This window comes from Lepus europaeus, unplaced genomic scaffold, assembly GCF_033115175.1.
Source record: "Lepus europaeus isolate LE1 unplaced genomic scaffold, mLepTim1.pri SCAFFOLD_29, whole genome shotgun sequence".
NCBI classification, from domain to species: Eukaryota; Metazoa; Chordata; class Mammalia; order Lagomorpha; family Leporidae; genus Lepus; species Lepus europaeus.
The window spans coordinates 8,707,732-8,720,532 of record NW_026909167.1 but is presented as its reverse complement, the minus strand read 5'-3'; the positions used below and the strand labels follow the sequence as shown (position 1 = coordinate 8,720,532).

The window sequence follows — 12,801 nt, the reverse complement described above, 5'->3', positions numbered from 1 at the left end:
TCTTTCAGGATGTAGTAGGTTTTTATTGACTGAAGGTATGTTGAAGATCAGTAGGTTTGTTTGTGTGTTGACCGAAAACAGAATATACAGGCTCTCTTAATAATTTGAAGACGCATGCTAAAGTTGTTTGTACCTTCTCAAAACAGACCGGTAGCAAGAGCAGAAACAAGATATTTTGAGATGTGGGAGCTGAAAATATTTAGTGAAATACTAGAAAGCAGAACCTTTTAGTCACCTGTGTAATTCCACTTCTAATCAGAGGAACATTTTTGAGGTCTAGTTCTACAGTATTTCCTGAGGTATTTCCAAGCTTATGCCTTGTCATCTTACTCATCCAGTACCTATTATCAGGCTTGAGACTTATCATAGAAAAGGATAGCCTTAATGGATATAGATTTTTGTTTCATCATTCCTAAATTTTTGAGTGATGCTTATTGGTTATGCTATAGTATATGTTTTTTCTGAGAGTTCCATAGAGTCCAGTAGGAAATTATAGTACGCAAAAAGGGAGAAAGTATGTATTTAGATTGCATTTAGGCTGCTTTTATTAGGGAAGCAATCTGGATTTCCCTATTGGCAGTTTAGAAAATTATTCTTCACATTTGGAGATGACAGAATCGACTTGCTGTCCATAAAGAGTTGATGGATTGGCGGGCGCTGCAGCTCACTAGGCTAATCCTCCCCCTGCAGCGCCAGTACTCTGGGTTCTAGTCCCGGTTGGGGCACTGCTGGTTCTGTCCCGGTTGCTCCTCTTCCAGTCCAGCTCTCTGCTGTGGCCCGGGAAGGCAGTGGAGGATGGCCCAGGTCCTTGGGCCCTGCACCCGCATGGGAGACCAGGAGGAAGCACCTGGCTCCTGGCTTGGGATTGGTGCAGCGCAACGGCCATGGTGGCCATTTGGGGGTGAACTAATGGAAGGAGGACCTTTCTCTCTGTCTCTCTCTCACCATCTAACTCTGCCTGTCAAAAAAAAAAAAAAAAAGAATTGATGGATTTATGCCAAACCAGCCATAATCCATGGCTGGACCCTAGTGACTGGTGGTTCACATAAGCACTGTCTAGAAGCTTTGAGTTGGCTGTAGTATAGGGTTGCAATCTCAAGTTATAGAGGGGAAAAGTCATGAGTTTGATTCCTCTGAAGAATCAATCCTGTGATACAACCATTTGTTCTCATGATTATTTAACCAGCTAATCAAACCAATCATAGTACCAGTTTTCATTTTAGAGCCAGTATTAATCCTAAAGAAGTAGCTAAGATAAGTGTGGGTGTGGTTAAGTATTCTTTAAGTATAGTTGATTTCCACTGTAGTAAATAAAACTTGAAAAAAGTCAGTTACCTAAAATGTTCACTGTAAATGAGTATGGTAAATAAGTAAACTTGAAGCAAAGCGACCTGTTTTTTTGTTTGTTTGTTTTACTTTCTTATGTAGGCAGTCTTGAGAAGTTGTGGACTTTCATGTATTTTGGGATCATGGACATGTGATAATATATGTTCATTCTATAAATAAGAGTTCCTACTATGTGCTATGCTTGAGAGGATAGGAAGGTAAACAACCTAGATTTGGTCTTTGACCTCTATGATTGTCGAGAACATTAACTTAACTCAGAGTCATCAAGCCAAGGACCCCTTTTGCTCATGTGCTTTGTCTGACTTCTGCCAAGCCTTTTTTGCCAGGGGAAATTTTGATTGCTTTTAGTGTTCTTTGCAGTTTTTGAAGTCCACATGAGGGTTTTCTAACCAAGCGGCAGGTTGTGATTTATCAGTCTAAGAATCTTACAGTGTTTTCATTTGGAATCTATACACACATAAAAGCAAAAAAACTGAAATCTGTACAAGTCCACAGTGAAGTGTAAAAGTAATGTACAATATTTTTAGAACTGAGACATTAACCAATAGTGATAACAATTTTGCATTGTCTTCCCTTTTCCACTTTGTTCTTAAAAGGTCTCTTATGCTCTGTAGACCATTTCTTTCTGCCTCCCCAGTCAGAATCTTTAGCATTTTAGTCTTTAATTATCATCATGAATGTGAGATTTATGAGTTCTGTTATATACATATGTAATGATTTCACAAATTACTGCTGGGCAAACAGGCTAACAGTGTCCCTATTTATTGCATTGTTTTGTATTCAGTGAGTTATCCCTTATGCTCTGTAACATGAAATCTTTTTAAAGTGCTAATTATAAGTTTTATACCATCTATAAGAAGCTAGATATTGTACATTACTTACACACTTCACTGTGGACTTGTACAGATTTCAGTTTTTTGCTTTTATGGGTGTATAGATTCTTGACTGTGTTTATGTAAATATGGGCACAGGTCAGCTAGTTTCTTAGACTGCTACCTTCTGAAGGTGGTTTCTATATAGTCTTTCTTGGAGGTGGAGGAATGGACCTAAATACTGGAGAGAATTGTTGAAAAACCTTGTGTATGAAATGAATGTCATGCAGGTATCATTTCTGTTCTGGCAGAGCTTGAGTACACATTTCCACCAGAGCTTCCCATGCTTCCTTAAGATTTAGGATAAGTTTTTAGATTTTTTCTTTTTCTTTCTTGCTCTTTACTTTTCTTTCCTTCTTTCTTTTTTTTTTTTTTTTTTGGATCATTGTTTTGGGATTGAGTTTTGCTACTGTGTTTCGACACTTAGGTTAAAGTTGTTGATGTTTACATAGTAAGACTTTTCTCATGTGACTTGGCTGCTGTTTTAAAGGAGAGCCTAACCGGATTCTGTCCCGGTTGCCCCTCTTCCAGGCCAGCTCTCTGCTGTGGCCAAGGAGTGCAGTGGAAGATGGCCCAAGTCCTTGGGCCCTGCACCCCATGGGAGACCAGGAGAAGCACCTGGCTCCTGCCATCGGATCAGCGCGGTGCGCCGGCTGCAGCACGCCAACCGCGGCGGCCATTGGAGGGTGAACCAACTGCAAAAGGAAGACCTTTCTCTCTATCTCTCTCTCTCACTGTCCACTCTGCCTGTCCAAAAAAAAAAAAAAAAGAGAGCCTAGACATTTGTTAGGAATTCCTCTTTTATAGCTTTAGTGTAGGTTTGGACATTTAAGATGTAGGAAATAGGAAACCTTAAGTATTTTTTCTCAGTTTCTTGTGGTTCTGTGATTTTGTGTATTTAATAACCAAAGGAACATTCCCCCATTAAATCAGAATAAGTAAAATTTTTCAGTCTGGGCAAAAGGCATTTTTTGGTTTTCTTTTTTTTTAAATCATCACCTTAAAATATGATTTAGGAGTTAACCATACTAATTACATTAGTCATTTTGAGTGATCATGGAAAATTATAAAAATTTTAGCACTTCAGTCCTTTTCCTGTGACTACAGTTTTACTTTTCAAAAAGTAGAATTTATTTTGGTAAATATAAATTACAGAGCTAAACTTGATTTTTGTTTTGTGTGAACATATCACATGGTAACTTTTGTAAAATGTTACTCTACATGAGGATTTCACTGGCAATCATTGGTATCTGTTACTACTGACTTGTTTTTATTTATGGAACTAAGCCTCTCATTGAATTCATGAAGATTTCATAGCAGACTTCTTGAATTGTTTAGGTAACTTTGCCTGAAGGGTTTAGATTCTGCTTTCTTTTTTTTTTTTTTTTAACTTTTTTTTTTTCTTTGACAGGCAGAGTGGATAGTGAGAGAGAGAGAGAGAGAGAGACAGAGAGAAAGGTCTTCCTTTGCCGTTGGTTCACCCTCTGATGGCCACCGCGGTAGCATGCTGCGGCCGGCGCACCGCGCTGATCCAATGGCAGGAGCCAGGTGCTTCTCCTGGTCTCCCATGGGGTGCAGGGCCCAAGGACTTGGGCCATCCTCCACTGCACTCCTCCTTGGCCACAGCAGAGAGCTGGCCTGGAAGAGGGGCAACTGGGACAGGATTGGTACCCCGACCAGGACTAGAACCCAGTGTGCCGGCGCCGCAAGGCAGAGGATTAGCCTAGTGAGCAGCGGCGCTGGCCATAGATTCTGCTTTCTAACCATGAAACTAATAGATATGGTGGCCAGAGTGTAATATATGGTGATACTTTGGCATTAGAGATATTTATCATGAGTATTTACTATTTAAAAATGTTATACATTTGCCTACTAGTTTTATAAATGATATTGCCTTCAGAATTTGTGTGAAGGTACAAAACTCAAATTATGTATCTGTTGTGCAATGGAAAGTCTTATGATTACTAGATAATGAGTTCTTGGTTACCTATATCCTGAAGATTGATGATTAGAGAAATTATGTTCTGTTGTTCTTTTCAAACAGACCCACACACAACAAAAACATGCTATTTGAGTAAACTCTTATGACTTAGAAGGCTGAGGGCTGTGGTGTGGATTATTCTTTTGGGTCTTCCACCAGCAGTGCCTCCTATTAAAATGTAACACTTAAGTCTCTCAATGTTAAAGAAACTGGATGTGTGTTTTTAAAATCTTTTTGTTAGAAGTAAGAAAGTAATATGCTTAGTTTCTTTTTCCTATGGTAACATTTTACAAAAGAGCTGCTAGGCAGATATTTTATTCTCAAATTGACCTCAAACTGGATATAAAAATATAAATCCTTTTTTAATTTCCTTATTTTTATTTTGATAATAGTATACGAACTCTGGCTGCTATTAGTTATTGCCCTTTACTTTCTGGGTAGAAGCTATTTGAAAAGTCCAGTTTCTGTCCCAGTGTAGTAGAATGTAGTTCCTCAGTTTTTTCTAATGTTTTATTATAATTTTACACTACCATTTGAATATATAAACCTCATTCTTCATTGGACAACTTGAAGGCTTTGATTTCTTTGCAAATTTAAATTTTAATATGCATATTATGTTTTCCCTCAATTTTGAGATGCACTGATCACTGTGCTTGAAAAAGACAAGACTGAAGATTGTACTATGAAATTTATTAATTTTCATAAATTATTTATCAAATGAGAGATTTTTAGATTTTTGTATTCTACTTAGTTTAAAAAAAATAGGTGATAGAAAGAGAGGCTAGTAAGTTTGATGCTATTCTTGCCAAACAAACTCAGCCAAAATCTTTAAAGTATCAATGGGAAAAGGATGGCTAATCATTTTGCATCTAAATACATTTTCCAAAATGTTGGGAAGAAAGTTCTGAATTGAAATATTGAATGTATTGAATCTATCAAGGTATACAGCGATGCCTTTGTAAATGTTCATTATCTATCTTATTTAATCAGGTGATAAGTGGTGTAATGTAGCAGAGCTTAAGAAGAGAACTCAATTATCACTTTTTGTGAACAAGTTGGAATTGTCATGTTACTGTGTAATTGGTTTGCTTTAAAATGAACAATAAATTTAACAAAATAAAACATTGTCTTGTTTTTATCTATTTATTGCATTTATCATTTATATTTTATAAAAAATTGCTGCCTAGTTTTTTGGGTATTAACTCTTATGAAGTAACATGATAGTTTTCCCATGTTAGTCTCAGTCTCTTTTGATCAATTGAGACTTGACTCTAACAACTAAGAAGGTTTTTTTTTTTTTTTTTTTTTAAAGTAAACCCCTTTACTGATTGCACCAAATAGTTTTACTCAGGAAACAAGTGGGGAGATTTTACTCAGGAAACAAGTGGGGAGATCTAAAATAAGTCTAGAAGTAAATCTAAAACAAATAGAATTTATGATACATTAAAGATTTCAAATTATTTAGTAGGTTTAACTAATATCTTTCACTGTGGTAAGTCTCTTTTAACGTCTAGTTCTGAAAAAGTTAATTAACTTTTTTTTTTTTACTGGTTAGGTAAATCATTTGGGACAGATTAGTCTGGAGAGATATCCTGAAAACAGTTTTAATAAATGGAGTTTGTTAAAAGTAATCACTGTTCATTTAAAATAATTTCATAAAGAAACTTTAATCTTGAAAGAGTAAGGCAAATTTGTTTTTCCCCCCCATTTGTTTTTATACCAGGGCCACAACCATCTCTGGCAGTTAGTTTTGGAATGCCATTCGACTCAGGTATTGACACTGGCTTGCAATCAAGTGGCTTAGGTTCTTCAAGCCTTGGAAGTACACTTTAACTTTTCTAATATTTCATTGAACTATTAGTACACTTGAATTGATACTAGGCTTTAAAAATATTTCTAAGAGGATCTGCCGCTATTTTGGAAAGTTAAGTTCCCATCTTGCAAAAATGATTCTCTAAACATAGTCATTGCTTTCTCATATTAGATTTCAAACTTGAAAGGATCATTCCTTCTATGAATAGTAAATATAAAAAGTATTAAAAAATAAGTGGTAGGGATATTCTTCTTTTCAAAGCAATATACTGAAATATGAACTTGAGAATTAGTTTTAACAAGTGTAATTAAAAGTATAAAAAGTGTTAGTCTTAATATTAGTTTGGAATCCAAACTGTTCCATGGATAATCATATTTTTTTCTCTGAAAATAAGCATGTTAAATGGGGAAATGATTTTATTATAAATTAAACACCTTCTGTCCATGTCTAAGTATTTTTGGCCTATTTGCCTATATCTATACTTGTCTCTATAAGTAATTAAGCTTATTTTAATAGCTTCAAAGTTAACTATAATTGGTAAGGTAAGTCCTCTGCAGAAAACACCCTGCTAAATACAAATACATTCACAATCCTTTGGTATGGATAATTGAGAGTTGGTTATGTTTTGCCAAGCACCTTATAGCAGGATGAGTAAGACTTTCTTATTTATTTCTACTAAAAGAAGAAGGAAGCATATAAAGTATTTTGGTTATTTATTATAGAGTTTGCTCTTCACTAAGAGTTACAAGAATCATGGCAGACAGTATAACTCTCGCAATCTGTAATCCAGTTTGCCATGTATTCCTCAGTAACAGGCTATGACTAACAAACTCAGTAATTTTATATAAGCTGTTGTAAAGCAACATTCTAAAATGAATTTCACCTTTATTTCAAGAGCATCTTGGATACCAGTCATCAAGCACTGAGAATTATATTTATGAACTCTATGTGATGAAAAATACTTAGGGTTTTTTTCCAATTGTGAAAATCTGTTAAGAGGAAAGACATAACACCTCAAACCCAATATTTCATTGTTGCATTGGCTGGTAGTGTAGTGGGAATCTACTGTTATTGAATAGTTTAAAAGAAATTGACTATTATGTGGTTATGCAGTTTTTCAATGGTAAAGATTTTTGATTAGCCAAAATGGTTTAGTAAAGAGCGGAATAAAATTATCTTTTGTATGTTTCTATTGTACCTTGCTGTACATGTCATGTTTATTAATTAACCTAGTGAATCTTTGTTTTGTAAAATGAAATACTCCTCAAGTAGATCTGTTTATAATTTTTTCAAAAATCATTCTTGAATGTTCAATAAAATTTCACATTTAGAAGAAGCACTGCTATTATCGTCTTATTTTTATATGGCCTTCTTTAAAAATTATTGAAGGGTCATAAACTTAGTTTAAATACTTATGTGTTACTTCAAAATTAATCTTGTTCTTACAGAAGTCTTATGCAACAGGACAAATAGATTTCCTTAATGAAGTCATGTTGTTCAACACTGTATTTATTATACCTTTGATAAATTTGATCTTATTTGTAAGCATCCTTTAACCTGTGTTTTATGTACCATTGTATATTTCTCTATTACCCTTCCACTAGGATTTGGAACTAGCTCCGGTTTTGGATGCAGCACCACAGGGGCCTCAACATTTGGATTTGGAACAACAAATAAGCCCTCAGGAAGTCTTAGTGCAGGTTTGTGTTTTTCTGCCTGAATTTCAGGCAAATTTAAAGTTTCAAGTTATTTTATTTGAAAGTATAAGTGTTATTATTCCAGTAACTCAAAAAGATTCCTACTTCAGTTTATATTTCCTAGATGAAGCATGCAAACCTACATAATCATACAGTTTTTGTATCTTCTCTTAACTAGTAGAGATTCATTTTGAACCCAGTGATTAGCTTCACGGTTCAATGTTTTCTTCCTTATTGGAAAAATGAACCCATAATGACGAACATTTAACCAAGATTTTATCATTACTGATGAAGGAGAACCTTTTCTATTCCAAGTTCCTCTGGCTTTAAGAATTCTACAACCTTACAAGTGATGGTTGAGTTCCTTGTTTATTTTTGAAATAGGCACTGTCTTTTGACTCCTCTAGGAGAAAATTCCAGATTCTGTCTCTGCTTGCATTTGTTCTATTTTTAGATAACAGCTTATTTTAATGTGCAATGTTTAAGGATAAGTAGCATGTCTGAAATGATGATGTAATAGTTAAGATATGTTTAAATTTAGAGAATTAATATTAAATGAAAACCAACATCTCCAGCAGAGTAAGAAAACAGAATTCAGTGATACCAGGATTATAATCTAAATACTGCATAAGTAGGATTTGATCTTAGTTTTGCAAGGGCTTTTATGAATTCAAAACAGAAAGTGCTGCTCTTTGTGTCCTCTGTCCAGAGCCTTGTAAGCTGAGGCTTTCTTCGAGGACCTGGGGTTGCAGGACTGGGTCCAGGATGTCATGAGAGTGTCTTCTGGGTGTTGCTAAGATCTTTCCATAGGGCTGAGGAGGAAGGTGCCTTGATATGTTTAACAGCAAAGCTCCTGGTAACTTGAAGTTTGTTGCAGATTTATTGTACTAATGTATCTCTTCTGGCCTACATCACTAAACTTCTGTCTTTCAAGGTGCCACTTGATTGCTGGCTAAACTATTTGCCTATAAAATTCCATGTTAGAAATTCAGAAAGCTGAGTTACTTGCTGGTCTTACAAATTATGTATTCTTTCAGATAGAATTTTACCACTCAGCCCAGTTTTTGTATTTGTTTCTGTGATTTAACTTCTGATATGAATATTTTCTTCCCTAATCATAAGGCTTTGGCAGCTCAAGTACATCTGGGTTTACCTTCAGCAATCCTGGCATCACGGCATCAGCTGGTTTGACATTTGGGGCGTCCAATCCTGCCTCTGCAGGTTTTGGAACAGGAGGACAACTCCTTCAGTTGAAGAAACCTCCAGCTGGAAACAAAAGAGGAAAAAGATAAACATATGGGTTGAAATGTTGAGAGAATCCATAGCAGTGCTGTTAATTTGATGAGTCTATTTTTCTAGTGATGCGGTAATTAAACTGCATCCCAAGAGATTTATAAAGTTTTGATATTTTCCCTACTCTGGAATTTCAACTTTGTTCATGTTTGCCATACTTAGTATCTTTTTTCTTGTGAATTTAAGACTCAGTTGTATTTTTTTCATTATTTTGATTCTCAGTATTAGAAATGTTCTAATTACATCACTGATTGATAATAGAAGAAACAGTTAACCTATTTAACCTAGTGTTAATAGAAATGTTTTTTGTTGATAAGGCTTACAATATGTGAATATATGCACATTTGTTTCCTGTACAGGTGGTATGAACTCTAGGGCCTATATTAGAAACTGATTTTTGATAAAGGCCTTTTGAACTACACTGCAGGGCATCTTGTGAATATGCATGTAAATATATACAGAGTAATACACACAATTGTGTGTACACATAAAACATATTTAAAGATCTACAATTTTTGCCTCAGACTGTTCCCTCTTTAGGGGTATTCAACTTTTCACCTTTTAAAACCTTCAGATCCTCAGTTCTAGTAGAATAAAAAGTTAGAGGAACTAGATATTTGCAGCTATTTGTTTAAAGACTTAGAGAAGTGGTTATTTGACCGGCCCAACTTCATTGCCCCCACTCTTTCCCATTTTTCACTCCATCTTAACCTTAATATTTTAAGATTCATCAAACAGATTTATTGATTATCCTATATATCCTCAGATGGTTTCTGTGAAATATTTTTTCGTAGTTGAGATGGACTTCCAGGAGCGCATTTGAACTCCAGACTGGTGTTCTGGGGGGCAAAGAGTGATTAAGCCAAATGGATTCTATGCAGGTGAAGGATGCACTATTACTTTAGTGAGAACGTTTCTAGTTATTCCAACACAGAGTTCTTTGTTATAGGGATATTCATAGTGACACCAAATGGAGTGGCTTCTTAGCCTCTTAATGTCTTAAGTAAGTGCTTCATTTGGAATAGAGAAACTGTATATTTTAAGAAACAAAAATATTCTTTGTAGCACAACAATAAACTCTCCCCTCTTTTAGCAGTGAGCAGAGCTCCAGGAAATAATGCTTAGAAATGTCAGGCTGAATCTGTGTATTGTTTGTCTATACTGGTTAGTATTAGTGATGTTGAGTGGGTAGAACCCTTGGAAAGAACTGCCTTAGCCATGATTTCAGAAAGAAACCATTAGGTAGACCTATTTATCTTTCAAGTACAATTTTCAGGTGCATGTGAACATGAGATTTCATTAAAAATAGTTTAATTTTTTATATAGAAGGGTTTGTACATAATATGCATCTATGAATATTTTCAGAGTCATTTTCACTAAATCATCTTTTTAAAAATAGGTATTGCATATATAAATACACACACATGTATTTATAGTATAATGTTGGTTGGATTTTGTTATAAAAGTATTGTCAAGTCTCTTATTTATCTGCATAGGGTAATGAATGGTTGGCTTTTTTAATTGAAATTTTTGCACCTTGATGCATTAAAATTAGGAAAATTATTTGTCTCTGAGCACTAAACTTATTTTTACATATTTCTTTAATACTACAGTCCTCACATCCAGATTGTAGGGAAGGTTAGGAGAAAGGTGTAATTTTTGTTGTTTTGAATTACTGTCAGAATTACATAAACAGTTATGACAAACTTTTTTTTAGAAAGCATTGTGTTGTGCCATAAAATCTGAATATTTGTATTTCTTGTCTTTTTCTTTATGTATCTTACATTTACTGTGTTGAACCACTGGAAATATATAAGATTAATTTGTGACAGGAGTTTACATGTGTTGTTATTGTGCCCATTTTCTTTACCTTGTCCAGAGTATTATTATAGAAACAATAAAATTTATTGTGTCAGTTGAGTTGAATGTAGGTGTCAGTGGTTATTCTTAATTTGTAACATTCTTAGTACTGCTCTTTTATTCTCTCTGGTTGTTCTTTAGTGTTTTGCCATTTAGTGTTTACCCATCTTGCTATTTTTCTAAACAAAAGACTAAACACAAAATAGTGACTTCTTTGTCACTTGCATTTGCTTTCTCAAAATTACAAAAACACTGCACATTTTTATAGAAAACTATTAACTAAAATGCAAATGTCTGTTTCAACTCGTAGGCCCCAATCCCACTTCTATCCCTAGAGTGTCCACTCTATAAAAATTGTCTTTTTCAATATGTGTATCTGCATGTTCATTTCTCTTTCTCATTTTCTTTTGTATTATTTGTCTTTTGTCATTCACCTTTAGATACTCCCTTTCTTTTACCAAATGAATATTTTAAACCTATGGATTCTATAACTTCTTTTCTCCCCTTGAATGGTATGCCCTCAACATTTTTCCATGTCAGTCCTTATTGATTTCCTTTTCATATAATACTTTATAAATGGATTTACAGTGATCTGTTCCAGCGACTCCTCTGCTGATGAACAGTTAAGTTCTTCCCATTATTTTGATTTTGTGGAAGAGCTTGGAGTGAGTAGTCATGTATGTGACTTTTTGTGCTAAGATTCAGTGTTTAGAAGAATTGCTGGAAAGATATATAGATCATAGGTTTTGATATCAGATTGTCTTCCAAAAATGCTTTGTAAAGGTCCATTCTTATCAGCATGTATGAATATCATTTTCTAGCATTCTCTATAGTCCTACTTATTAACATACTAATAGTAAGTACTTGCAAGGATGAGCTTTTTAACGTATGTATAAAGTGTTTGCACATTAATAATGTATTTGCATGTTACATACTTTCCATTTTTATACCAGGTTATTTTAGGGATTTTTTTTTCTTTTTTAATATACCTATCATTTTTAAAGAGGTTTATTTATTTATTTGATGAGGCAGAATTAGAGAGAGAGACAGATACTCTATCCATCCACTGCTTCATTCCCCAAATGGCAACAATTACTAGGGCTGGGCAAGGCAAAACCAGGAATCTGGAATTCCATCTGGTCTCCCCTGTGGTTAGCAGGGGACCTAGGACTTGGGCCATCTTCTGTTTTGTTAAGCACATGAGCAGCTAATTGGATTGGAAGTAGAACAGCCAGCACTTGAACCCAGGCTCATAAGGGATGCTAGTGTTGCAAGCACCAGCTTAGCCTGCTGTGCTGCAATACCAGTCCTGGGTTCTTTCGTAATGCTGTATAGGAACTCTGTGCTGTATAGGAACTCTGTCAGTAATGAACATTACTGTTTGTTCAGGGAGATAAGTCTGGAGTCAGCCAGGCTTAGAACCCTGCCTTGGCCATATTTGACCTGGGGCAGTTTACTTACCTTTTAAAATCTTGGTATCATCATTCCCAAACAGGGTAAGATACATGGATAGGAACAGACATTTGACACGTTGGTTAAGATGCTACTTGGGATACCTGCATTCCCTTATTAGACTGAGTTTGAGGCCCGCCTCTGCTTCCAGTACAGCTTTCTACTAATGTGTATCCTGGGAGGCAGCAGGTGAAAGCTCCATTGAGTTCCAGGCTCCTGGCTTTGGCCTCACCCAATCCTGGCTGGTGCAGACGTTTGAGTAGTGAACCAACAAATAGAAGACGTTTCCTCTCATAATTTTTAAAATGTTACATGGGCAGTTGTATTGATAATACCATCCACTGTAAAGCACTTGGATAGCATGACCCTGAACACACTACAGCATCTGCTAGTCCTGTACCAGTGCTCCACTGCTTTAATCATTGTAGCCAGTTGCTTATTTTGGTACCTGGGAGGGAAGGAACTGTACATTATTTTGTTTGTTTT

General features: G+C 35.3%; 1 protein-coding gene across 4 annotated transcripts in view; it reads left to right on the top strand.

Moving 5' to 3' along the window:
* LOC133754841 (nucleoporin p58/p45-like) overlaps nucleotides 1–9,125 on the top strand; it is a 37,090-nt gene extending 27,965 nt beyond the window's left edge. The window contains exons 7-8 of one of the 4 annotated variants that reach the window (XR_009865305.1): nucleotides 7,618–7,713; nucleotides 8,833–9,123. Coding sequence is in view for 1 of the 4 variants with exons in the window: in XM_062185225.1 (XP_062041209.1) it covers nucleotides 7,618–7,713; nucleotides 8,833–9,002 (266 nt within the window). In the remaining 3 variants the exon portion in view is untranslated. Of the gene's footprint in view, nucleotides 1–7,617; nucleotides 7,714–8,832 lie in introns of all 4 variants that reach the window. The other 3 variants (XR_009865306.1, XR_009865304.1, XM_062185225.1) reach the window with 3 other exon arrangements.
* The last annotated feature ends 3,676 nt before the right edge of the window (nucleotides 9,126–12,801 follow it).